The sequence below is a fragment of the Pogona vitticeps genome, chromosome 3 (assembly GCF_051106095.1).
Source record: "Pogona vitticeps strain Pit_001003342236 chromosome 3, PviZW2.1, whole genome shotgun sequence".
In the NCBI taxonomy this organism is placed as follows: Eukaryota; Metazoa; Chordata; class Lepidosauria; order Squamata; family Agamidae; genus Pogona; species Pogona vitticeps.
In genome coordinates, this window is record NC_135785.1 from 177,670,458 (window position 1) to 177,695,733 (window position 25,276).

The following is a 25,276-nucleotide window of genomic DNA, read 5'->3' on the forward strand; positions in this document are numbered from 1 at the left end:
TTCTTTTTAAAATTGTTTTATTTACCCCACCTTCAAATCTTACATACAAAAGAAAAACAACAAAACAATAGTACGCCCCTCACCAAGGGACGGTCCATTAATACAGTACAGTACACTTTTTTCCTTTTACAACAAAATTCCATTTAACTTTTAATTAACTCCTCATCCATTCCAAAAATATATATATTCCTGCCCTGGCTTTTGCCCTTTCCCTTTATTTGATAAAATATTTATGAAATTATCTCATATCCCAATTAAATCTATCAATCATTATCATTGCTTTTTAAAACTTAATTTCAGATTAATATATAAACGCAGTGTATGAACTCCCAATATTCAGAGGTCTTTTTGCTTGTGAATAATATCAAAAATTTGTTCTGCTTTGCCCTACCTTAGTTTTCTACCCCTGAAGGCAGTGGTCACCACTGCCATATGCATGCAGTAAAAAGAGCAAAAACATTTTTCTGCCTGTGTTGAATCAGTTGTGAACGAGTTCTGTTTTTAACCACTGTATTGGTGAAGGGCATTTATGAAGTGAAATTAGGCAGACTTTTTTCACATTCTCCCCTGCCTTTATTGTGGTTTGCTACAGATCCCAAATCTTGCATAACACTGGCACAGAATTTCTTGGTTTGGCTCTTCGCATCAGTATGTTGAGGATATTCAAACTGAAGGCTTGGTCTCTATGCCACAGGTTAAACTGAGGTTGCTTACAGCTTTACTCTCAGCCCTACTAATCAGTAAAATACACTACAATTTTCTGGCCTTCTGTTTTCTTTTTATTGATCTTTCTATTATCAGTTCCTGCTGCTATTGTTGTCATCTACCAGATGAGGGGACCTTTGGTCCTGAAAAAAAGTGTTTTTGGTCCAAAAGGTATAATTCATCACATAGAACTTTGACTCTATTTTTCATTTTCTATGTTGTCCTTTTCTTTGTCACACTGACAGAATGGGAAGGTCCCACAGCAAGGCTGTAACCATGGCTTCCACATAATATTGAAGACGGAGAGCTGCTGTGGGACGGGCGTGAGAGTCTTCTGGTGCTCCTCCACAGCTTTGTCGATTCTCTCCAGAACCATGTGGAACAGTGGCTCGGTGTCTGGTGACAGGGGCACAGCCTCTGAAGGGTCTCTCGAGAGATCAAACAGCAAAGGAGGATTGTGACGTGTTACACCTTTGCCGAAACATGGGCAAAACCTAGTTTTGTAACAGCCTCCAGAACCTTCTGGTTGAAAAACTGGTGTCACATAATGAGCTTTCCAGGTACTTCCAGCTGATGGGAAAGAGACAACATGGTTAAAATGGGTGAAGACTCTGCATAATGTGATACATTTACAATCAGAAACCCCGCTCTTGCAGATTATAGGTAGCTAAAGTAGTACACAGGTTCATTTTCATTGACATAGCTGGCCTCCCCACACTTGGCAATTGCAGCAAACAGGTTTTAATTATGCTGTCTGTCAACCGCAGTCCTCTGCTATTTTTAAAAAATAATTATATACTAGACACTGCTTCAGTGTCTGTCATAGTTTAGCTGGTATAATGGGAGCAACCACACAGAAGCAACAAAGCTGTCTGAGGTACAATTTCTCCTTGCTTCCTTTTCCTTGAACTTTGCTGAGATTAGTTCATGGTCCCCACAAACTCTTGGTGAAATCATAAAAGAAAAGTCTTCTTGCTCATCTTAGTGAGATACCTCAGTGAAACAGGCCACCCAAGGTGGCCTAATGCAACTGTTCCGGCATTATTATTGTTCCTCCCAGCGTTTTCATATATACTGGGTCAAACAAAACATTAGCAGAAATGCATGTTCCCTGCAAGTACTATACTGTTCTTCCAGCAACAGGCATTCCTGCCCCCCCCCCGAGAATCGGACTTGCAAAGCAAGTTCACATTTACTTTTCAATGGCTAGTGAGAAAACAAAGCATGCCTAAATGTAATATATAGAGGGGAGGAAAAGAAGGCTTTCCTCATTTGAGGGAACACATTGCTTTTAAAAAGTGCTCAGACTATCATCTAGTTTGATCCCTTGGAGCCATTGCCTTATCTTTCAGATTGCATACATGCCAGCTGGGTTTTGTGTGATGTGCTCCAGGTTAGTCCAGAAAGAGTTGGGCCTTTGTGCTGCTAACACCCAGTATTGTCAAGATGAAGGGCTATACTCAGGTTTGATATTAAGGGTACCGATACCTTGCTTGAAAGGTAACAAATCCCCCTGCAATATCAGACATGGTAAGGAATACTGTCTTTTCAAGCTCGATGTTTGAAGCGGTTGGTGTATAGATTTATGTGCAAATGACCAGCTCTTAAATACATGCCACAGAAGACAGGTCAACTGAATGCTTGGGACCCTTGCAGCCTCCTTGAAGACCTCTAAGTTCTTTGTACATTTGTATTGTGGTATAGAAAAATACAATTGACAAGGCATAAATCAAAAGAATACAAGAGAGATAATGTAGTAGATATTGGATATAGCTTAAAGGCAAATAGGTTCACAATAAAAAGAGAAATCACAACTTCAAATCCTGAGGCCTTCTCAAGACTAAGTACTGTGCTGGCCTTTTCATTTTGAAGGAAGGAGGAGCCATGCTAGACGGTTGAAACCAAAACAGCAAAGAATCTTGTGGCACCCTAATGACTGAAAGCCACAGCATGTGTTCAGGAACATCCGTTTCTAGACTGGGTGCTCCCTCAGTTGGCAAAAAAGGCATCATGATGAACATACACTAAAAGGAGAAGCACACCTGTCATCTGGATTATCTCTGGAATGTAAGCAACAGATTCCTTTGCATATCTAATTCTAGAGCCATGCAAAGCAAAATAGATTTTGGTATGGGAAGAAAATGCTGTGAGAGTATTTCTCTGAACATGGCACGAACAGTTCAATTTGCAATGCATGTTTATGGGCTGCAGCCTACTTTACTCTATGCATGCATGCATCAGATGAAGTGGGCTGCAGTTTACAAAATGTTGAATCCAACAATTTGAAGACACAGCATTTTGCTTGTAACAGGCTATAAAATTGTTATTCAAGGTACCAGTATTAAATCGGATGCTAGGCCTGAGGCTACTGGCATTATTCTGATGAGAAAGTGACAACATAAATGACCAATGTTGGGTCACATCCTGGTCATTGTGGCCTGGCTGAACACCATTACTTCTGAAAACAGGGATCCCCCCCCAGGTGAAGACATTATTTCATTAAAGGTCATTTAACAAAAAGCATAGAGTTGTGCCCCCCCCCCCCCGGTGTATAGTGGAAGCCATTATACTTACTCTCCTTCTGGTGCCACCGCACTGCATGTATATTTACTCCACAGTAGTGAAACATGAACTCGTGCTCTGAGTGCTCAACTAGTCCCAGCAGCAAAGGCATCAGATCTTTACCATCAATTACCCTGAAAGGATTAAGAGAGACAGAATCAGATCACTTCCAATGAACTGCATTTGGATTAGTTCCACATTCAGTCTTGAACATCCTGAGTGGGAGGAGGAGGATAGATAACTGCTAGTTCATGTTTGAAAACAACACGATTTGCTCTGGCTTTAATTTTCTAACCCACAATAGAAATTCTTAGGAAATGAGAACTTGTCGGTCCTAAACATATATCCAATTCATCTGCTAAGATTTATCCCAGTACATTTTTTTGATTTTAAATCCTTGTGTGTCTGAAAGCTCTTGTGTGCACACCCATGTCTCCAAGAACAAAAGCTTCTTTGCCCACATTCACATGCATATAAATGCGCACTCCACTGAAGAGAATGGGAAATTTTCTCTTGTGGAGGAACACAGGACATTTCTGACCAGAACCTTTACCTCAAAACCTCAGCTTCACTGGGAACATGAGTGAAGGTTTACGTGTTTCAGAACACAGGTTAAAAGAGCAATACTGTGGGCCAGCACGGCTGTGGCAGGTGTATTACCACTTCCGAAGCCCTGATGTCTTCTATTGTCTAGTACAGGAAGTGGGGGGGGGGGGTGAGTGTATTTCTCCTTACTCTTTCATGTTTAGAAACATTACTGTACCATTGAAACCAACCAGAGAGAAAATCACTTCACCACCTCCAAGTCTTCGGAAGAATATTAGAATACAGGTTTTGAAATGCTCTGGCGTCCAAAGTTTATTTAGGTACTCTTTGATGTAGGACATCAAAGACATCCATTCTAAAGGAAATCAACCCTGAGTGCTCACTGGAAGGACAGATCCTGAAGCTGAGGCTCCAATACTTTGGCCATCTCATGAGAAGAGAAGACTCCCTGGAAAAGACCCTGATGTTGGGAAAGTGTGAAGGCAGGAAGAGAAGGGGACGACAGAGGACGAGATGGTTGGACAGTGTCATCGAAGCTACCAACATGAATTTGACCCAACTCTGGGAGGCTGTGGAAGATAGGAGGGCCTGGCGTGCTTTGGTCCATGGGGTCACAAAGAGTCGGACATGACTAAACGACTAAACAACAACAATGTACTGCTGAGTTCACTTAGGCAGGCTTAGCTACAGGCAACGGAGACAGTAGTTATATTATAAAACAGTAATGGGTAATTTTCTGCCCCCAGGACCCTCTAGGGGCTGCATATACCATGACTACTCCCCTCAAGAAAAAGGAAATTATAAATGGTTGGAAATTCACTGTTGTTGTTAAGGGCCAGCAAGTCACCTCTGACTTATGGTGACCCTTTTCCAGCAAATCTTGCCTTCTGATGATGTGCCCAAAGTAGAACAGCCTCAGTTTAATCATTTTTGCCTCCAGAGATAGTTCAGGTTTGATCTAGGATCCACTTGCTTGTCTTTTTGGCAGTCCAGGGTATCTGGAAACTCTCCTCCAGAATCATATGTTAAACAAATCATTTTCCCTGTCAACTTTCTTTCCTGTCCAGATTTTATAGCTTTACATGATGATCAGGAATACAAGAGTGTGGATTATTTTGGTCTTGGTCTCCAGTGATACATCTGTACATTTGATGGGCTTCTCTAATTCTTTAATTCCTGCTCCTATGAGTCTCATTCTACTGATTTCTTGGCTGCAGTCTCCCTTTGGATTGATGATTGATCCAAAGTATACCTTTCACTATTTCAATTTCCTCATTGCCTCATTAAAATTGTGTAGTTCTTCTCTGTAGTCATGGTTTTTGTCTTAATGTTCAACTGTAACCCTGCTTATGCATTTTCTTTTTTTACTTTCACTAAAAGTCATTTCAAGCTGTCGCTGCTTTCTGCCAGTAAAATGGTGTCATCTGCATATCTTAATTTACAGTATGGCCCCCCTATCTTCCATAGAGTTTGATTCATATTATTCTACTTACCATTTTGAAAAGTTGACATTTCCCAGTGCGAAATGGTATGAGGGGATTCTGTGACATCTAAAAAGGGCAAATCACCATTCTTGGAGCTGCCTAGCAACTGCAATTCAATGATTGCAATAAGAGGGAACTGGAAAAAGGCCTGTGGAGCCCACAGAAATCCTAGGGATACATTTTGCCTATATCTGTTGTAAATCAATATTTGAAGAGATGCATACAGTCCATGTTCAAAATGCTGTGAAACCCCTTCACCCCACCCAAAATTTATGAAATGAGTACAGATCAACACCATCCATACCTGTCCTGTGGTACTGTCCCACCAGCCAGGTGAATAAGTGTAGGGTAAATGTCCATGAGACTTGTGGGTTCAGCAATAACTTTTCTCTCAGGTAGCACTCCTGTCCATCTAAACAAACCAGGGACACGGATTCCGCCTTCCCAGCCTGCCATGGCTTTCCCGCCTAGAATCATCATAAGAGCATAAGTTATGAAACAATAAATATTCTCCACTCAAAGTTTCACATCCAAGTTTAGTTTTCCTCATGATCGTATTAATAAATAAGAACGTACAGAGATCCATTTTATTTAAATTTATTTTCTCTTGGTACAGAAAATAAATTCTGTCAATATAGCGATTGCCACAGTACATAGATACATCCTATGCTAGTTTGTCATCTTAAATGCTTAATGACTAGATGACCCACAAATTTTCCTAAAGCCAATTCCCAGGTGATAGCTCTGTAGTCATGGTTGTTTAACCAGAAAGCAGTATTCTTGAGGACGGCTAGTAGCCAGTCCCGAGATGGTTCACAGCACAATACAGTACCAGCTTCTGCCGGATTGAGGCCTTGCAGCTTTCTTTTCCTCCAAAATTAAAGCAGCAATCCAAACAAGTGTACCTTTTTAAAAAAACATGAGACTAATATACATACTTTGGCCCTAAAGCTGAAGGAGAGGTGGATGTGATCAGTATTTTGGGAGATGACCTTAGTGAGAAGTTTCTTAAATTATGTATTTTTTTCAATAGTATTCAACCACATGATGATATTCAATGGCATCAGGGTGAAGGTGGAACTGTGTGTGACATGATAGCATAGGTGTAAGAGAGTAGTAATTCTCTGGTATTACTTTCTAAGTTCAGACCTTAAGGCAGGGATGAAGCTACAGAAGCAGAAGTTCTCAATCTTCAATCCATGCTGCCTATCCAAAAGGATACCAGGGATGTTGGCAAGTCTTGGGACTCGAGTTTTAAGTCCACGTCTTTGGACCCAAGTCCCAAGCCTCAAGTTCGGGTCTCGAGTTGTTTGTCCTCCCCCCCTGAGGCTTGGGACTTGAGATATGGACCGAAAGACTTGGACTGCACATGTGCCGCCCACTGAAAAGTAGCCCATGCACAGAAACAGTGGGCCTGCCACTCGTCCTTATTTCTTGGTCCTTCAAATATTTAAATGCATGTTTTTATTGGGTGGATTTTTCAATATGTACAATAGAATGTCTTCTACAACACACAGTGGAGACACTCGGGATTCTCACCTTTGTATATGCCATTCCATCCACCTCGCTGTGCATTTCCTTCCTGGGCTTCTAAGTGTCCACCATGGTCAGAGGTGAAGTAGGTCAACGTGCTCTCTTTCAAATTGTAATCATCAAGTACGTTCAAAATTCTTCCTGTAAATAAATAGTGGCATAGCTGAAGTGGTGAAACTCTTGATCCCTGTAACAGTTTCTGGTGATAATCTGAGTAGTTTTATACATTGAGTGAAATCATTAAACCCCACACTTAGCCACATACCCCAAGTATAGATCAATGACCTTCCTTTTAAAAGTTGCAAAGTTTTTCATGAAGTTCCTGGGAACACATTGCTATGTAGTAAAGTGAACTCAGAGACGCTTATTGCAATAGATAGCAACGTCCTTTAAAAGGAGTTAATGTTGCTTTTTATTTCTTGTTGAAAGAGGACCCAGAAAGCATAGTTCAAATGCTACCTCTTGCTTCCCAGCTACAAGTTGTTACTGTGTCGAATTAGTGCTTATGAAGTATGTAGAATCTGATGTTTGAGCAATAACTTCAGATGTCATTCAAGTTACTTTGGAAAAAAAAAGACCTTCTCATAAGTGAGAGATATATGTAAAAGAATAAGAAGCATCCTTTCTTTCTATGTTTATTAAATGGGAAAATATTGAAAGCAGAAGTGCTTAATGCTGAGTGCAGATATGACTTAAAATGTTAAATTTCTAAATTGTAGTAGCTGTAGCTAGTTTTGTTTTTCATAACCAGGTTTTTAACTCGGGGTGATACAGTATTAGAATAATTTTTTGAAAATAGTTGGAAGGCACTATTTATATTGTATAGTAGATTTACGGTATAGAGTCATGAGATTCATAACAAAAACCCTATCCTACCCACTAAGACTTGAGAGTAAATCCTACTGATATTTCCATAGAAGTGTTGGCTATATTGTATTCCTCACATGTTCTGTTGAAATTATTTTAAAAAGCATTGTGGTGTAAGTGAAAAATCTGTCATCTTCATCTTTAAACAAGTAGTGGCCTGGCATTTACCAAATTGCTTGTTAATAGAGCATGAGTGTAGTATAGTAGAAAGAGGCCTGAGTTCACCTGGCCATAAAAACTTAGCAATGATAAACCACTTTTCGAATTGTTCATATACCTTAAAAAACCCATTGATGGTTGCTGTAAACCAGAAGAACGGATGTGCATTTTCACGTTTTGACTGCAATTCCCAGAATTCTCCAAGAATTCTCCAGGCAGAATTTTGGGGGTTTCAACCCACACATACCTACAGCATCTATGTTTTGCTCATCTGCAGCAGGGATAGGAAGCTTCTATGAAGTTTCCTGGCGCTGCTGAAATCCCACAGCCCTATACACTCTATAGAGGGTGCCTCCTAAAGAACTATGGAGAACTTAAGAAGTACCATGGCAGTTTCTTCATTAAAATATTAACAGCAAGAAGCAGAGGAAGCCATGCAAGGGAGGCTCTGCTCCAGTTCAGTGAAATACAGGTATCTGTAGGTGCATCTTTGTAAACTGCAATGCCCAGAATTCTACCTTTTGGCATCCAATCAATCAATCAATCAATCAATCAATCAATCAATCAATCAATCAATCAATCAATCAATCAATCAATCAATCAATCAATCAATCAATCAATCAATCAATCAATCAATCAATCAATGAAATTAAAAAAATAGAAGCCCTGCAATGCCACATAATAGCAATTAAGTCTGTTAATAAACATCCCATTTGTTAAGATCCCCTTACCTATCATCCAGTCCATCTCTTCAACATTGTCACCGTACAATCCATGCTTACTCTTCCCAGTAAAATTTTCCATGGTGACCAAAGGTGTGTGAACGTGCAAAAAAGAAAAGAACAGTAGGAATGGTCCTTGCTTGTTCCTGAAATAAAAACCAAGAGTTGGATAGCTCAGTGGTTTAAGTATCTGGCAGTGAAACCAGAGGTTGGAAGTTTGGTTCCCCTGTGAGTAGAGCCAGCCTGTGTGGCCACGGGCAAGCTACATCATCCCAGAGCCACCCAAAGATGGGACTGGTAAACCACTTCTGAGTATAAAACCATGAAAAGGGTTGTCATGAGTCAGAATTGATTTGATGGCACATCATCATCATCATCATCATCATCATCTTGGCATGTTAAGACTGTAGATTGATGGTAGCCGCCTAGAGTGGTCATAATTGACTAGATAGGCGGGGCATAAATAGAACAAATAAATAAATGGGAAATTATTTATTCATCCTTCCCACCTGCTGGGAAGCTAGGAATGATATAAAATCAAATAGTTAATGATATCAAATTCTAAAGAACTTCCTTGGTAGTATCTGAAGGTACTACACATAAGAGGACAATCAAGATGCATGTTTTTTGATCAAATCTGATGCTGACTAATTATGCAACTGATTGGGCAGCTTCTACCTTTGGAAACATTTTATCTTCTTTATATGAAGAAGAAATGGCCCAAGAATTCCAAAACTGGAGAAAAAACGGAACCATTTTGTGGATGGAAACAAGAAAACAGACAGCTTAGAATGCTTGGCTTTTGCTTCCTGTTTATATTAAAATTCTGTGCATTTTTCAAAAAGTCAGCGTGACTACTTCATTTTATCTCAAACATTTGTGACTTGAAATAATTCATAAAAGAAATCTTATTTTACCTCTCAATAAAGGAAATTGCCTCCTTCAGCATAAGAGGTGCCGCTCTTTCTACCATCATTGGCTGTTCTGTAATTTCATAGTTCCTCATCATAATACAGTCCCAGAGTCTAATGAATCCAAGGCTTGAGAACCAAGAAATGAAGAATATGAAGCCAAACAAAGCCAGGAGAAAAATAAGTTTCCAGCTGACTTGCACCAAGTGAGTAAGTTTTGCTGCTATAAGAGTAAACACAGCCAGAACAATCATCTGAGTATAAAATGCTAGTTTCATTCGCAGTGGCACGTCCATCTCTGGAAGTTGATGGCAATCACCCATGAGGGTAAATGGCATTCCATAAAAATAATCAAATCCATGATTTAAGGGATAATGGCAGTAGTCATTACGGTATTCACAATTCACACCTTGATGCCACTTCCCTGAAAAACAGAATTGGCAAAGAAAGAACGATAATATTTAGAGCCATTAGGTTTGTTGGCAAACTGCTTCTCAAGTTTCCTAGGTTGTTTCAGACATAAAATCTCTCTTCTTAGGGGAAATAGCAAGACATGAATAGATACCCCTATTATATATTCCTAGATGGTATTTTATGAGAAATCAGTCCAGAATCAAGCTAAGTGAAGGAGATCATTCTGTGGGTACACAAATTAGTTAAAATTGCAAAACTCTGCCTGAACAAGGCTGTCTTCACTAATCTGTGAAACCCTGAATGGCATGGGGCTAGAAGTGTCTTCCAAAAAGTAATTCCAACATCTATTTCTTTCTTTCTTTATATATTTATTTAGTTAGTTAGTTATTTGATTTTTACCCCGCCCATCTAGACCATGTCTACTCGGGGCGGCTTACAAAATAAAACAAAACAGTATAAAAATATATAAGATCATAAAAATTACAACTACAATTTCAATTTAAAACAATTAATTTAAAGAGAGGATTACCAAGATGGAATAGCAAAGAAAAAGAAAAAGAGAAAGACTTAATTGACTGGAGGGAAGGCCTGCTTGAATAACCAAGTTTTTAACTGGCTTTTAAAAACACCCAGCGAGGGTGCCAGCCGAATTTCTGTTGGAAGGGCGTTCCACAGCCAAGGAGCCACCGCCGAGAAGGCCCGGTTTCTTGTTTTTTCCTTCCGGGCCTCTCTCGGTGTCAGACCCCTCAACCGCCCCTGCTGGCTATGTCGGGTGATTTGGGTAGATCTGGGTGGGAGAAGACGGTCTGCCAAATATTGAGGTCCCAAACCGTTTAGGGCTTTATAAGTGATCATTAGCACTTTGAAGTCAACGCGGAAACGGATGGGTAACCAGTGCAAAGCAGCCAGGGTGGGGGAGATATGCTGGTGTTTTCTCACCCCACTAAGGAGCCTGGCTGCTGCATTCTGGACCATCTGAAGTTTCCGCGTCAGCCTCAAAGGCAGCCCCACGTAGAGTGCATTACAATGGTCTAATCTCGAGATTACGAGCGCATGGACTAGAGTAGTGAGGGCCCCCTGATCAAGATATGGTCGCAGCTGGGCAATCCGCCATAGATGAAAATAGGCGGAGCGGACCACGGACGCCACCTGGGTTTCCATGGTAAGTGCCGGGTCCAGATGTATTCCCAAGCTGCGGACCTCACTCTTTGCGGCAAGGGTCGTCCCTCCAAAGGAGAGGGAGTCACCTATGCCGCTGACGGAAGGGCCGCCCACCCTCAAGACCTCCGTCTTGTCCGGGTTCAGCCTCAATCCATTTGACTGCATCCATTCCAGTACAGTGTCCAGGACGGCATCCACTGAAGTTGGTGTAAAGGAGATGTAGAGCTGTGTGTCATCAGTGTCATCAGTGTCATCCATTGTATTTAAAAAAGGAGAAAGGTCACGGCGGATGGCCTCCACTTTGGATTTTAAAAACGCTGCAAATTGGTCAGGTGAGATGCTAGTGGGAGGCCCTTCACCCTGACCAATTCCGGATAGATCGCGAACTATACGGAAAAGTTCCGCCTGCTGGTTGGAAGCTTCGCTTATCCGGTCAGCGACATAAGATCTTCTAGCAGCCTTTACCTTGGCTAGGTAACGGTTAGTTGCGATCCTGACAGCTATCTTACTATAGTCCGTTGGTTTCTTTCTCCAAGCGCACTCTAGCCATCTCCTTATTCGCTTCATCACTCGTAGATCCTGACTATACCAGGGTCCTGGCCGAGCTCTGCTCCTGAGAGGGCGTTTGGGTGCGATCGTGTCAACTGCCCTAGTGGCGGCGGAGAACCAACCATCAACCAGGGCTTCGACAGGAGCGCCGGACAGTACCACTGGAATCCCTCTCATGGTATCCTGAAAACCAATTGGATCCAGTAACCTTCGAGGGCGGACCATCAAAATAGATCCATGCTCCCTCCGAGGGGAGAGCGCCATTGCAAGGTTACATTTTATTAGGTGATGGTCTGACCATGACAAGGGGACTGACACAAGGTCAGTCACCATCAGACCACGCTCATTACACTCGGTGGAAAAAACCAAGTCGAGCATATGGCCACCCATGTGCGTGGGGCCGTTGACATGTTGGGATAATGCAGTGTAGCACCAGGGCAGACTGAAGGGGCGGGGGGAGTTGCCATTGTTTATAGAAAATCATTAGATGTTACCAGGTGATCCTCGGTTGTGAGGCCAAGTCTGGAGGCTCTACATGTGTGGATTGGGGCCAGGGATGGTATTGGGATTTTGTTGGGTTACCGCGCTCCCCGCGACCCAGCCACCTCCCTACTGGAGCTGGCAGACTTTGTCTCTGTGGCACTGTTGGAGTCCCCGAGACTTCTGGTCCTGGGTGACTTCAACATCCATGCGGAGGCGGAGGTATCCGGGCCAGCTCTTGAGTTCTTGGAAACCATGGCTTTCTTGAACTTGTCCCAACATGTCAACGGCCCCATGCACATGGGTGGCCATAAGCTTGATCTGGTCTTTTCCACCGAGTGTAGTGAGCGTGGTCTGATGGTGACTGACCTCGTGTCAGTCCCCTTGTCATGGTCAGACCATCACCTGATAAAATGTAACCTCGCAATGGCGCTTCCCCCCTGCAAGGAGCAAGGACCCATTTTGATGGTCCGCCCTCGAAGGTTACTGGATCCAATGAGATTCCAGGACACCATGAGAGGGATTCCAGTGGTACTGTCCGGCGCTCCTGTCGAAGCCCTGGTTGATGGTTGGTTCTCCGCCGCCACTAGGGCAGTTGACACGATCGCACCCAAACGCCCTCTCAGGAGCAGAGCTCGGCCAGGACCCTGGTATAGTCAGGATCTACGAGCGATGAAGCGAATAAGGAGATGGCTAGAGTGCATTTGGAGGAAGGAACCGACGGATTATAATAAGACTGCTGTCAGGATCGCAACTAACCGTTACCTTGCCAAGGTAAAGGCTGCGAGAAGATCTTATGTCGCTGACCGGATAAGCGAGGCTTCCAATCGGCAGGCGGAACTCTTCCGTATAGTTCGCGATCTATCCGGAATTGGCCAGGTTGAAGGGCCTCCTAATAGCATCTCACCTGACCAATTTGCAGCATTTTTTAAATCTAAAGTGGAGGCCATCCGCCGTGACCTCTCTCCTTTTTTAAATACAATGGATCAAGCAGAGATCTCCAGCGCTCCATCCTGCCCAGTAATTCTTGATTCTTTTCAGCCTGTAACATCAGACTTGGTAGACAAGGCGCTTGATCGCTGTCGGGCCACCACCTCTTCTCTCGACCCTTGCCCGGCCTGGCTAATCAAAGCAGCCAGGCCGGTAACAACTGAATGGGCCACTGCAATAATTAATGGGTCTCTCCAGAAGGGCAAGGTTCCCCTTGCCCTCAAGGAGACACTCATTAGGCCCATTAGGAAGAAACCCAATCTGGCGGCGGACAAAATTGGCAATTATAGGCCCGTCGCCAGTGTTTCCTTCCTCAGCAAAGTGGTTGAGAGGGTGGTGGCAGACCAGCTTCAGGCGCTCTTAGACGAAACCAATGCTCTAGACCCATTTCAGTCGGGCTTCAGGCCGCGCTATGGTACAGAGACAGCACTGGTCGCACTGATGGATGACCTGTTGAGGGAGGCCGACAGGGGCAATGTGTCCTTGTTGGTCCTCCTCGACATCTCAGCTGCCTTTGATACCGTCGACCACGGTATCCTCCTGGGGAGGCTCTCCGAGCTGGGAGTCAGCGGCCTGGCACTTGCCTGGCTCCGCTCCTTCCTGGAGGACCGTCCCCAGAGAGTGCAGATTGGGGAGAATGTCTCGGCCCCGTGGAGTCTCAATTGTGGGGTTCCACAGGGGTCGATCATCTCCCCAATGCTGTTTAACATCTTCATGAGGCCGCTGGGCGGGGTCATCAGAGGGTGTGGGGCATCGTGTCACCAGTACACTGATGACACACAGCTCTACATCTCCTTTACTCCAACTTCAGTGGATGCCGTCCAGTCCCTTTAGCGCTGCCTGGAGACTGTACTGGAATGGATGCAGTCAAATGGATTGAGGCTGAACCCGGACAAGACGGACGTCTTGAGGGTGGGTGGCCCTCCCGTCAGCGGCATAGGCGACTCCCTCTCTTTTGGAGGGACGACCCTTGCCGCAAAGAACGAGGTCCGCAGCTTGGGGATACATCTGGACCCGGCACTTACCATGGAAACCCAGGTGGCGTCCGTGGTCCGCTCCGCCTATTTTCATCTATGGCGGATTGCCCAGCTGCATCCATATCTTGATCGGGGGCCCCTTATTACTCTAGTCCATGTGCTCGTAATCTCGAGATTAGACCATTGTAATGCACTCTACGTGGGGCTGCCTTTGAGGCTGACGCGGAAACTTCAGACGGTCCAGAATGCAGCAGCCAGGCTTATTAGTGGGGTGAGAAAATTTCAGCATATCTCCCCCACTCTGGTTGCACTGCACTGGTTACCTATTCGTTTCCGCATTGACTTCAAAGTGCTAATGATCACATATAAAGCCCTTAACGGTTTGGGACCTCAATATTTGGCAGATCGCCTCCTCCAGCCCAGATCTACCCGAATCACCCGATATAGCCAGCGGGGTCAGCTGAGGGGTTTGACGCCGAGGGAGGCCCGGAAGGAGAAAACAAGAAACCGGGCTTTCTCGGCGGTCGCCCCTTGGCTGTGGAACACACTCCCCACTGAAATTCGGCTGGCACCCTCGCTGGGTGTTTTTAAAAGCCAGTTAAAAACTTGGTTATTCAAACAGGCCTTCCCCCCAGTCAACTAAGTTATTTTTTCTTTCCTTTTCTTCTGTTTTTTGAGTTTTAGCCATCTTGAATAATATTGCTTATAATTATTGTATTATATATGTTATTTATATGTCCTTTTAATTTGTTTTAGCCTATGCAAGCCGCCCCGAGTAGACGTTGTCTAGAGGGGCGGGGTAAAAATCAAATAAATAAATAAAACAAATAAATAAATATTAGGAATGCTATAAGTCAGTTCCGACTTGTTGCTGTTGTTTGGAATAGGGTCAGCTTTTAGATGTTGTGAAACCAAACCTTCCATCCTTTTAAAGGTGAAAAATGACACTTTGTATTGGGCTTGGGAACATAAATGGAAACATTTTGGGAGTGAAAACCATGACGGAGCTATTTACTGTGAATAGCAAGACCTCACTTGCAATCTGGCTACAGCCTTCATACAGCTGCAGTTTTATGAAGGCAGCCTTACGTAAACGTCTTAGTCTTCCATGGAGCCTGGAAAGTTTTTTTTTTAAAAACAATGACCAGAATCCCCCTACCAACATGGCTACTCAATTCTGAAAGTTGCCGTCCAAACAATCCATTTTTATCCCTAAGTCTACCGCCATTACTGAAGCTGCTGACACTGCTAGGGGATTCAATACTGGGAGGATTCAGTTTAGGTTTAAAAAGGAACTGGAGTTTCCACTGTGATGGTGAATACCTTTCTTTTCCTAGTAACACAAATCAGGGGTTTCCTTGAATTTCTGACTTCAAGTGAATTCCCAAATGGGACTAACTAGCTGATCCTACTGCTGGAGGCACCACGGCTGTGGAAATTTCCTGGGGAAGTCTGTCAACCCTCTTTCCATCCCCTTTGCATTTTTAAGACCATTTTTGAAAATCTTTTCACTCAGACATACTTTTTATTATTTCTTGTATTCTCTTTATGTTAGCTCTCTGATTAGTTATCTATTACAATGTGCTATTTACAAGGTACTTTTAAATTCTTGTTTTCTCGTTGTTCCACACTCTTCTGTTTTGCTGAACTGTCTTGGAACTTTAATATTAAAAAGGGAGATGAACAATGCATACAGTATTTTTTTCTTTTAAAAATGGTGGCCTGAATTCAGTTTGTTGTTCCTCCCAGAGTAAGGCCTATGTGATTATTGCCAGAGTGATTGTAACACTACCGTCATATTCAAAAGCCTCAATTAGAACCACTTGGTGAGAAGTGCATTTTTGATGAGCCAGTATTTTCTATCCTTATAAAACCAGTGGCTAAAATCCATTTGTTTAGGATAGTAAGTGGCACCAGAGCAGGCCCATTAGATCTGTGGAGATATAATGAATCAACTCCTCTGTCATTTCCATTGGTCCAATTGGGCTTACTTTAGTTGTAACTAAGTAAGATGCAACTAGTGTAGGCCCATCGGAATCAGTGGAACCTACGGAGCAGCTGTCTCACCAAATCTGCACTGATTCAGTGGGCCCACTCTAGTGTACCTTACTATGTTAAGCAAGAAGAGTTGAGTCATTGTTTTCAATAATGAGCATTCTTTATTGCACCCAATTGTTATATATCTGTCCTCTTACCTACTAAGCCAGTGCTGTAACCTTGGTTCTGTAAGATCTTGGCAAAGGTTGTCTCATTTGGAGGAAGGCCACCTGAACCAGCAAGCCAGTGAAAGACCCGATAACGATCTGTTGCATCCATACCTGTGATTTAGGGTATACATATAAGGGGTAATTAGTTCCGTCTATAACTGTGAACTTTAATAGATTAGCTGACTACAGTCCTGAAGCAATACTATGCGTTTCTGTCCCTTCCTTGCTGTGTAGGAATGGAATGAAAATACAGTGTGAGACTCACCCTACTGATCCATTTCTCAGTCTAGTTGTTTTGTACACCAAATAAGCAAAGAATTGTGGTGCTCTTAGTCTCAGGCAGGAACATGGCCTGACGTGCTATGAGATATTTGCATATTGACAGCATGCTCAATGGAAACCATTGAACTATGTGATAACCTCAGTAAAGCAAAATATTTATTTTTCTTCTTCAGTCCAACAAATTTTCAGTCAGCTGGGATTAATGTAAAGGACTTTTCCCCATGTCTGCCTGAGGAAACTGTTCCTTACTGAAAACTAGATTGCACCATCAAACGACATAGCAAACCTGATCGGATTGGATATCTTCCAGTTAAGAAAGCAGCTCTACTTGGAGTACATAAAGGAGATGCAGCAATGTGCTGAGTAAGTTTCACTCCTTCCTCTGCAAGCCGGTCAATATTAGGTGTCCTATAAAAGAACATCCACATAATGAGTGACATTTAGCCAAATATATAAGAACTTACAAAATACTGCAATACTTTATGCAAGATGCTCCATTCATATCTATCTATCGATCTATTAATCTATCTGCCTTTAGCCAGAGGAATTCTGTTTTGCACTGTGTCTCCTGTGTAATCCTAGACAAGCCAGAGCACTCACAGAAGGGAAACGTAAAACACCTCTATATCTAGAAAACTCTGCAAAGACTCACAGTATTTTGGCATGGACTTGATGGCAAATTTTTGTGGTTGTCGATGTTGTTATAATATCAAAGGATCTCGGGACAGATTGCACACAATAAAAGAGGGGTGGACAATGAGTAGCCCATGGGAACCATGTGCCCCTCCAGGGACTCAAATTTTTGCCATATTCTCTCCCACATAGAATATTGCAATCTTTTGCTATATTCTCTGGTAGTCACACGGAACATGTCAGGAACAGCCCAAAATGGCAAAACTGTCCCTACAAAGACCACAGAGGGTTTTTCAGGTTTCTCCTCCTCCTCTTGCTCTTTCACCTTCTTAGAAACTGTTTTTTCAAGGTGGAAAGGTGTGCCAGAGCACCTGCTGCCCTCCAGGTCTGGGGTGGACGTATGTGACCCTTAGACTTCCAGACGTTGACTACTACCGTGATCAAATTATCATTATTATCAGTTAAATAAATAATTTAAAATGACTCCAACCAATTGAAAACTAGGCAAACACTTCTGATATAGGTATGAAAGAAAAGCACCAAAATCCTGACACTCGCCCATGACGGTTAGTTTAAAATTTATTTTTCTTTTGGATTCTTTTGAAACTAAATTCTTTTCTATCAAATTGAATGAGAAAGCTCAACATTTTTGTGGGATAATTTTTCGGCTGAATTCTAGACTGAGTTTCATCTCTGAGGCAATCCAAAAATGCAAACATGAGGACTCTGAGCTATTCAAGTTACAGTGACATTTGTTTCATGTTTTGTTGTGTGAGGCTGAAAGCAAGATTGACAGCCTTTGTTGTGCTGCAACTGGATAATGCACCAAACTGTGTCTCAGTGACATTGGATTCATTGTCCTTGTACCTAACCCTAGTTTTGTGCAACCATATAAGTGGGAGTTGCACTGATAACAGTACATTTTGTGGATGATTTTTGTGGGAAAGGCATCATTCTCCCTCAAGCCAGTGCTGAGAGCTTCTGGAAGTTCCTTGCCATGAGAGCTGTAAATAGCAACTTGGACATCTAGGGCAAGATACATCACCTACAACATAAACATGAATCCCCAAGCATGAAAAAGCAACACAGACATACACACACTCACACATATATGGTGCACATTTATACAGCTTGTTCACACACTTTTAAATATTTAACTTAATAAATTTTTATCCCACTCATCTAGTGGCTGGGCCACTACTCTGGGTGGCTAACACATCATAGCAACATCATAGAGACATTTAATAAAACAGTAATAATAATCTAATAAAACATCACTCAAAAGGGACCAGATCTCTAAATTTATTTATTTATTTATTTATTTATTTATTTATTTATTTATTTATTTATTTATTTATTTATTTATTTATTTATTTATTTATATAAATCAGCTAATACCAAAAAGGGAAAGGAAAAAATATATTGTGCAATGTTCTGCTTCTGCAACCATGTCTCACTTACCCATCTGTGTGTACATGCAAAATCTACCAACCTTCCAGGGTATTTCATTTGAGATATAACATTTGAGATATAACAGAATATAACACCTCTGCTGAAGCATTTACCTGATTGTATTGTTTCCATAGCAACCTACGTCCCCAATGCCAAGGTCATCTGCCAAGAAGATGACAATGTTTGGCTTGTAGCCAACCACAGCTTGCACTTCAAGTGACTTTAGCAATAAGAACATGGCTAGAAAGAAGCCTAGATATCTCCTGGAAAGAAGAAAGATGAATTAATTGTGGAGAAAGTGTTAGTACACCCATACATGGTAACATTTATAGTATTCCATCTATTAAGCAGCATAAAACCACAAAAGTCAACATTTCCCAATATGGCTTTCTGAACTGTTAGGTAACTTTATGGAGGATAGGAGATTAAATAAATCGAAACTCCCTTTGTGTTTCTTCAGACTTACCTCATCTCATCTGTACATTTCCTAAAGGGGGGAAATCCATAAGAATAATAAAAATAAAGGGAAAGCTTTTCATCTCCCGAGATCTGGTGAGTAGCTAAAGCACCAACTTTCACTATACTGGTATAAGATTTCCTTTAAAAAATAAATAAATAGACCTCATATGAATATTACACCCATGAACCGTAATAATTTGTCTGCACCTGCTCACACTGCACACACATGTTGGCTGAGATCCTGTTGGTGTAAATTTATATAGCATGCAGTGACAGAAATCTTTAATTAAATTAAAATATTCCAATCTCTACTCTTCAGGTTCTGAGGCTCCCTAGGGATCCCTTTTGCCCTTGAAGATCCGTTGAGAACCTTGGGATGGGTGCGGAGAGCCTTTAATATTGGAAAACCACTGTCAAATCACCACTAGTGGTCCCAATCTAGTGGCAAATGAAAATTATTATCCTTTAAGGTGCCCCAACACACCTGGTTAATTTTGCTGTACAGGCTAACAGGCTACTCCCCAGAAGACCTTTGGATAGTGTGGTCTGGCATATAAGTTAAATAAAATAAATAAATAAAATAAATGTCAAGGTATATTAACGACAGTGATTCCCGTATTAGTTGATAGATATACCACCATGAACTAAATGAAGTTTGTTGAAGTCATGTATCAAAATACAACTATGCAGAAATACATTCTTCATATTTTCCCATAAGCTTCTGAAACATTATGCCAACATGTTTTTAAAAAACTGCAAGGCTTGTTCAAGTGAATGTCTTACCAGGAATGTGATAGGCACCACATCACTTCCTCTGGAAATCTCCAAGATGTAGATGTGTCCACCAATGAAGAATGTGGTGGTCTGTAGCTTGGTGTTAGAGAAGATCTGGATTACTGCAGATAAGAGTGGCACGTGATAGATATTAAATCTTTTCACATTCACAAAAGGAAGGAAGGAAGGAAGGAAGGACATTGAACGTTGCTCACAAAAGTCTACCCTATTAAATCAGTCTTGAAAGTGAATCTTTCTTATCTTAGTCTTTGTCTTCTATTTCTTCTCCTTCCCCTTTTCAGGGGAATTCTTTTCTTGTCCTGCTACAGCACAGTGTGGGCTTACAACAGCAGAAACAAAACACTCAACTGCTCCACCGCATTTTTGCAGTCACATATTTCTTTCTGAAACAGCCAGAGACAAGTATTTCTCTCTTTTTAGTGTACATTGCTCAATATTGTACTTAAAAGGGAGGTTATCTGCAAGGAGTCTTTTCACTGTCTGTGGTTGAGGCAGCATTGCAGACATACAAATTTTTTCACTTTCCAAAAGCTGCAGGAAAAAAATGTTTTCATACCACAAGAAACCATGTTTTTTAAAAAACAAAATTTTCTAATGACACAAATGTCCTGTCAGACAGGCACTCAAAGAGCCCAGCAGAAAAGCTTGTTTTCCTCCTTGCTATTTTCTTCACTCTGTATCCGTGGCTTTCCCACCCTCTATATCTGGAAGCTGAGTCATGGCAATTGGACTTCTTTCTTGTTAGGTTGAAACATTTTGCTACTCCTCCCAGTAGCTTCTTCAGTCTAAGGAGAGTTGGTAGGAGATCCCTGATAGATCCTCCACATTGGTTTCACTTCCCCCTGGTCTAAATAGGCTTGTTAGATGGACAAAGGATGGAGGGGGGGTGAGTGAAAATCCCACTTCTGCAGTCCTTCTCCACCCATTGCCATGGGTCGTTAACAGTCATTAACAATGGTCTTTCTGGTGTGTGTGTTCCTAATCTTTCTGGGGACAGATGAAAAGGCAGCATGATAAACAGGAGACAGATTATATCGAACGCCTCCACCCCTGTTGAATGAGGGATTTTCTATATGCACATATATGGCCTCCCTGATCCCTCTCTCAAACCACCTATCTCCTTGATCCAAAATGAGTAAATCTTGGTCATCAAATGAGTGTCCTTTGTCCTTCAAGTGAAGGAACAATGCTGATTATGGTCCTGAGCCATTGCCCCTCCTGTGCTGGGCCATTCTCCTGTTTAGTGGCTGTTTGGTTTCTCCAACTTAGAGCTCCAAAGATTCCTCTTTGCATTGGACCGCATATACTACATTGCTCCTGTTGTGTTTTGTGTCTTTTGGGTGGATGAGTCTCTGCCTTAGTGTGCTTGTGGGTTTGAAGTGCACAGGTATTTGGTTTGGGGGGGGGTGTCAGGAAGGCCATACATGTGCATATAGAAAACCCCTCACTCAAAGGGGTAGAGTCCTTAGATACAATCTATCTCTTACTTATCATGCTACCCTCTCATCTATAGTCTGTGTGTTCAGTCGTTTAGTCGTGTCCGACTCTTCGTGACACCATGGACCAGAACACGCCAGGCCCTCCTATCTTCCACCGCCTCCCGGAGTTGTGTCAAATTCATGCTGGTTGCTTCGATGACACTGTCCAACCATCTCATCCTCGGTCGTCCCCTTCTCCTCTTGCCTTCACACTTTCCCAACATCAAAGTCTTTTCCAAGGAGTCTTCTCTTCTCATGAGATGGCCAAAGTACTGGAGCCTCAGTTTCAGGATCTGTCCTTCCAATGAGCACTCGGGGTTGATTTCCTTTAGAATTGATAGGTTTGTTCTCTTTGCAGTCCAGGGAACTCTCAAGAGTCTCCTCCAGCACCACAATTCAAAGGCATCAATTCTTTGGCGGTCAGCTTTCTTTATGGTCCAGCTCTCACTTCCATACAACACTACAGGAAAAACCATAGCTTTGACTATTCGGACTTTTGTTGGCAAGGTGATGTCTCTGCTTTTTAAGATGCTGTCAAGGTTTGTCATTGCTTTCCTCCCAAGAAGCAGGCGTCTTTTAATTTCGGGGCTGCTGTCTCCATCTGCAGTGATCATGGAGCCCAGGAAAGTAAAATCTGTCACTGCCTCCATATCTTCCCCTTCTATTTGCCAGGAGTTGATGGGACCAGTGGCCATGATCTTAGTTTTTTTGATGTTGAGTTTCAGACCGTTTTTTGCACTCTCGTCTTTCACCCTCATTACAAGGTTCTTTAGTTCCTCCTCACTTTCCGCCATCAGAGTAGTATCATCTGCATATCGGAGGTTGTTGATATTTCTTCCTGCAATCTTAATTCCAGCTTGGGATTCCTCCAGTCCAGCCTTCCGCATGATGTATTCTGCATATAAGTTAAATAAGCTGGGGGACAATATGCAGCCTTGTCGTACTCCTTTCCCAATTTTGAACCAATCCGTTGTTCCATATCCAGTTCTAACTGTTGCTTCCTGTCCCACATATAGGTTTCTCAGGAGATGGATAAGGTGGTCAGGCACTCCCATTTCTTTTAGGACTTGCCATAGTTTGCTGTGGTCCACACAGTCAAAGGCTTTTGCATAGTCAATGAAGCAGAAGTAGATGTTTTTCTGGAACTCTCTGGCTTTCTCCATAATCCAGCGCATGTTGGCAATTTGGTCTCGAGTTCCTCTGCCCCTTCGGAATCCTGCTTGTACTTCTGGGAGTCCTCGGTCCACATACTGCTGAAGCCTACCTTGTATGATTTTGAGCATAACCTTGCTGGCGTGTGAGATGAGTGCAATTGTCCGGTAGTTGGAGCATTTTTTGGCACTGCCCTTCTTTGGTATTGGGATGTAGACTGATCTTTTCCAGTCCTCTGGCCACTGTTGTGTTTTCCAAACTTGTTGGCATATTGAATGTAGCACCTTAACAGCATCATCCTTTAAGATTTTAAATAGGATGATGCTGTTAAGGTGCTACATTCAATATGCCAACAAGTTTGGAAAACTCAACATCTATAGTCTATGGTAGCTTTTTCTCTCTTTTATGTACCCTGGCTGAAATCCAGTAGTAAGGTGCAACAAGAGCAGGCCCATTGAATTAATGGATTATATAGAGGAGTTCTCACCTAATCCCACCAATTCAATGGGCATACTCTAGTTGTGACTACTAAATTTCAGCCACTGTATACTAGAGAGAAATTATACGTATCAACTATACAGTGTGGTCATGGCTTGCTGGGGCATTTTGCCCTGGCCCAAAACATTTTTCTTCCAAAGCTGGAGCAGGCAATGCACTTTCTCTACCAATCAAGCGTCTAGCCATACTTACCCAAGGCAAGGCACGCATCTGGTGTAAAAAAATCCCATATGGCCCTCCCTACTCTTTAGGATAAAGATTTACAATACTAGTTAAGTCAAATAACTGTAACTTGCCTGCCTTTCTACAACATCTGAGACCAGCTACCTGAGGTGGCCAAGGCACACTCCCTTATGGCAAAGGTGCTGTTAGAGGTGCTAAGAAGCATAATTGTATTTCAGGATAGCTCAGTGGTTTAGGTATCTGGCTGTTAAACCAGAGGTTGGGAGTTCAATTCCCTACTGTGCCTCCTTGGTGGGGGTTGGACTTGGTCATCTATAGGGTCCTTTCCAGCTCTTTAGTTCTAAAATTATTATATTATTTTGACTCCCTCCCCCCCATCCCCTTCTATCTTAATGGGATTTAACTCCTTCTAAGCAATTGTGGATACAGCCTTAATTTCTTTTTCAAGTTATCACACTCATCAGACAGACTTATTGTAGTTTAAAGCAGATTTTTTTTCCAGTCCATTATGCTTTAGAAATGGGCCTTACGCATATGCACTATTCAGAGAAAAGGAGAAAACTCTCTCAGTTTCAAATATCAGGGCATGAATTAAAAGAGTAAAACAAATAGTCTGTATTACTTTGACACTTCAGCTGGCTTTTATTTTCATGCAGAGTTAAACATTCATACACACTCTTCTGGTAGTTAGAAAGTTGCTCCGCCGAGAGATGTTATCAAAAACAAGTTATTTTTGAACTCAGTGAGCCAGTGTTGTTCTTTCCTTTCCTGGATGCCAGCAGTATAGCTGTGGGTTTTTTTAAAAAGTTTTCTATATTTAGTTGGAACAAATGATTTATACAGTACCTGGCAGTATCCTGAAGGGCTACAGCAGCAGTGGCAGCAGCAAGGGGAAGCATAAGTTCAAGATAGACATCACTCCTAGCTTTTCAACAAAGCTTAACCCCAGCCACAAGTGCAAACATATTTCGTCAGTGTCTGACTGAGGCTAGTGAGGAAGTCATCATATCGCTTGCATCTGCTCATGCGCACTGCAGGGAAGTTCTCAGCGAGAGACACTCGGCTTTACAGTAAGACAGCGAAAGTGGCAACTTTGCAGGCCGCTCTCTTGACTGCTCTCAGTGCTGGATATACTCTGCTGCCGCTTCCCCCCATACTGTACCTCCTTTTGATATCCCCACAGGGTTAACATTCAGCTGCACATGTGGGACTGATCAGAGAACAGTAGGGCTTTTCATTACAGACCTGGCTTCAGTGATTTAATGGGTATTCCCTAGCTTCCAGGGAAGAAGTTGCCAAAACAGGCATTTGCCCAGAAAGTTCCCTTGCAAAGCCAGTTTTCTTTCTATAGGAAATTGAAATAAGCAGTGTGGGAAAAATTACAAAGTTAGCAGTGCTTCTAGATGCCATGTGAGAGAAAGGAGGCTGTGATATGTGTCTAGGATAATGAGTGTTTTGGTTTTTTTTTTAAATCTGTGGATACTGTGTTCTGGTTTCTTTCTCATGTTTTTTAAAGATGGCATAGGAATGAGAACAGTAGCATTAATTTGCCTAGTACCTCTTTCCCTTGGTGACACTGTTTTGTGGGATGAGACATAAGATGGGCAGAGTTAAATCCAGCCATGGGTAGGATCAGAGCTCAAAGCTTACCCAGTCTCTCTCTCTCTTGATATCTCCTCCTTCCGCACAGCAGGCTGGGACCTGGTGTTTCCCCTCCAATGTCATCATGTTACATATTTACGTCCAACCATAAAGGAGTAGAGGAGAAGTAAAATGCATACCTATGGCAGACATTTGGACAGACAGCACAGAGTAGAGCAAAGAACATGTTTTAACATGGTGTGAGTCTCTTCAGCAAAGCCTGTGATTTTGTCAAACATGCACCCCATCCCTCAATTGAATGGTTTAGATCAGGGGTCTCAAACTCAATTTCTCTGGGGGCCGCTGGAGGCAGAGTCTGGGTGAGTCTGGGCCGCATCAGGTTTTCCACCAGAAAAGCTTTGTAAAAAAAATTCCAATCTTCTCAAAGCTCTTTATTTTTTAACACAAAATAAGATGAAAAAAATAAACAAATTAA

The 25,276-nt window shown here is 42.3% G+C and overlaps 1 protein-coding gene across 1 annotated transcript; it reads right to left on the bottom strand.

Moving 5' to 3' along the window:
* Positions 1–25,276, bottom strand: LOC110075583 (arylsulfatase D). The gene is made up of 11 exons (XM_020786975.3): positions 24,046–25,276; positions 19,877–19,989; positions 18,748–18,897; positions 16,836–16,957; positions 16,256–16,378; positions 9,496–9,913; positions 8,588–8,724; positions 6,837–6,971; positions 5,602–5,764; positions 3,280–3,401; positions 1–1,275 (listed from the first exon to the last, which is right to left on the bottom strand). The coding sequence occupies exons 2-11, from the start codon at positions 19,897–19,899 to the stop codon at positions 905–907; spliced, it is 1,764 nt and encodes a 587-aa protein (XP_020642634.3). The 5' UTR covers positions 19,900–19,989; positions 24,046–25,276; the 3' UTR covers positions 1–904.

Excerpts from the sequence above, each read along its gene's own strand:
- LOC110075583 (XM_020786975.3), bottom strand. The coding sequence starts at position 19,899 with ATGTGGTGCCTATCACATTCCTG. Across the intron at positions 9,914-16,255 it reads TTACAGCACTGGCTTAGTAG|GGAAGTGGCATCAAGGTGTG; the intron begins GTAAGAGGACAG and ends TCTGTTTTTCAG. Across the intron at positions 5,765-6,836 it reads ATGGAATGGCATATACAAAG|GCGGGAAAGCCATGGCAGGC; the intron begins GTGAGAATCCCG and ends TGATGATTCTAG.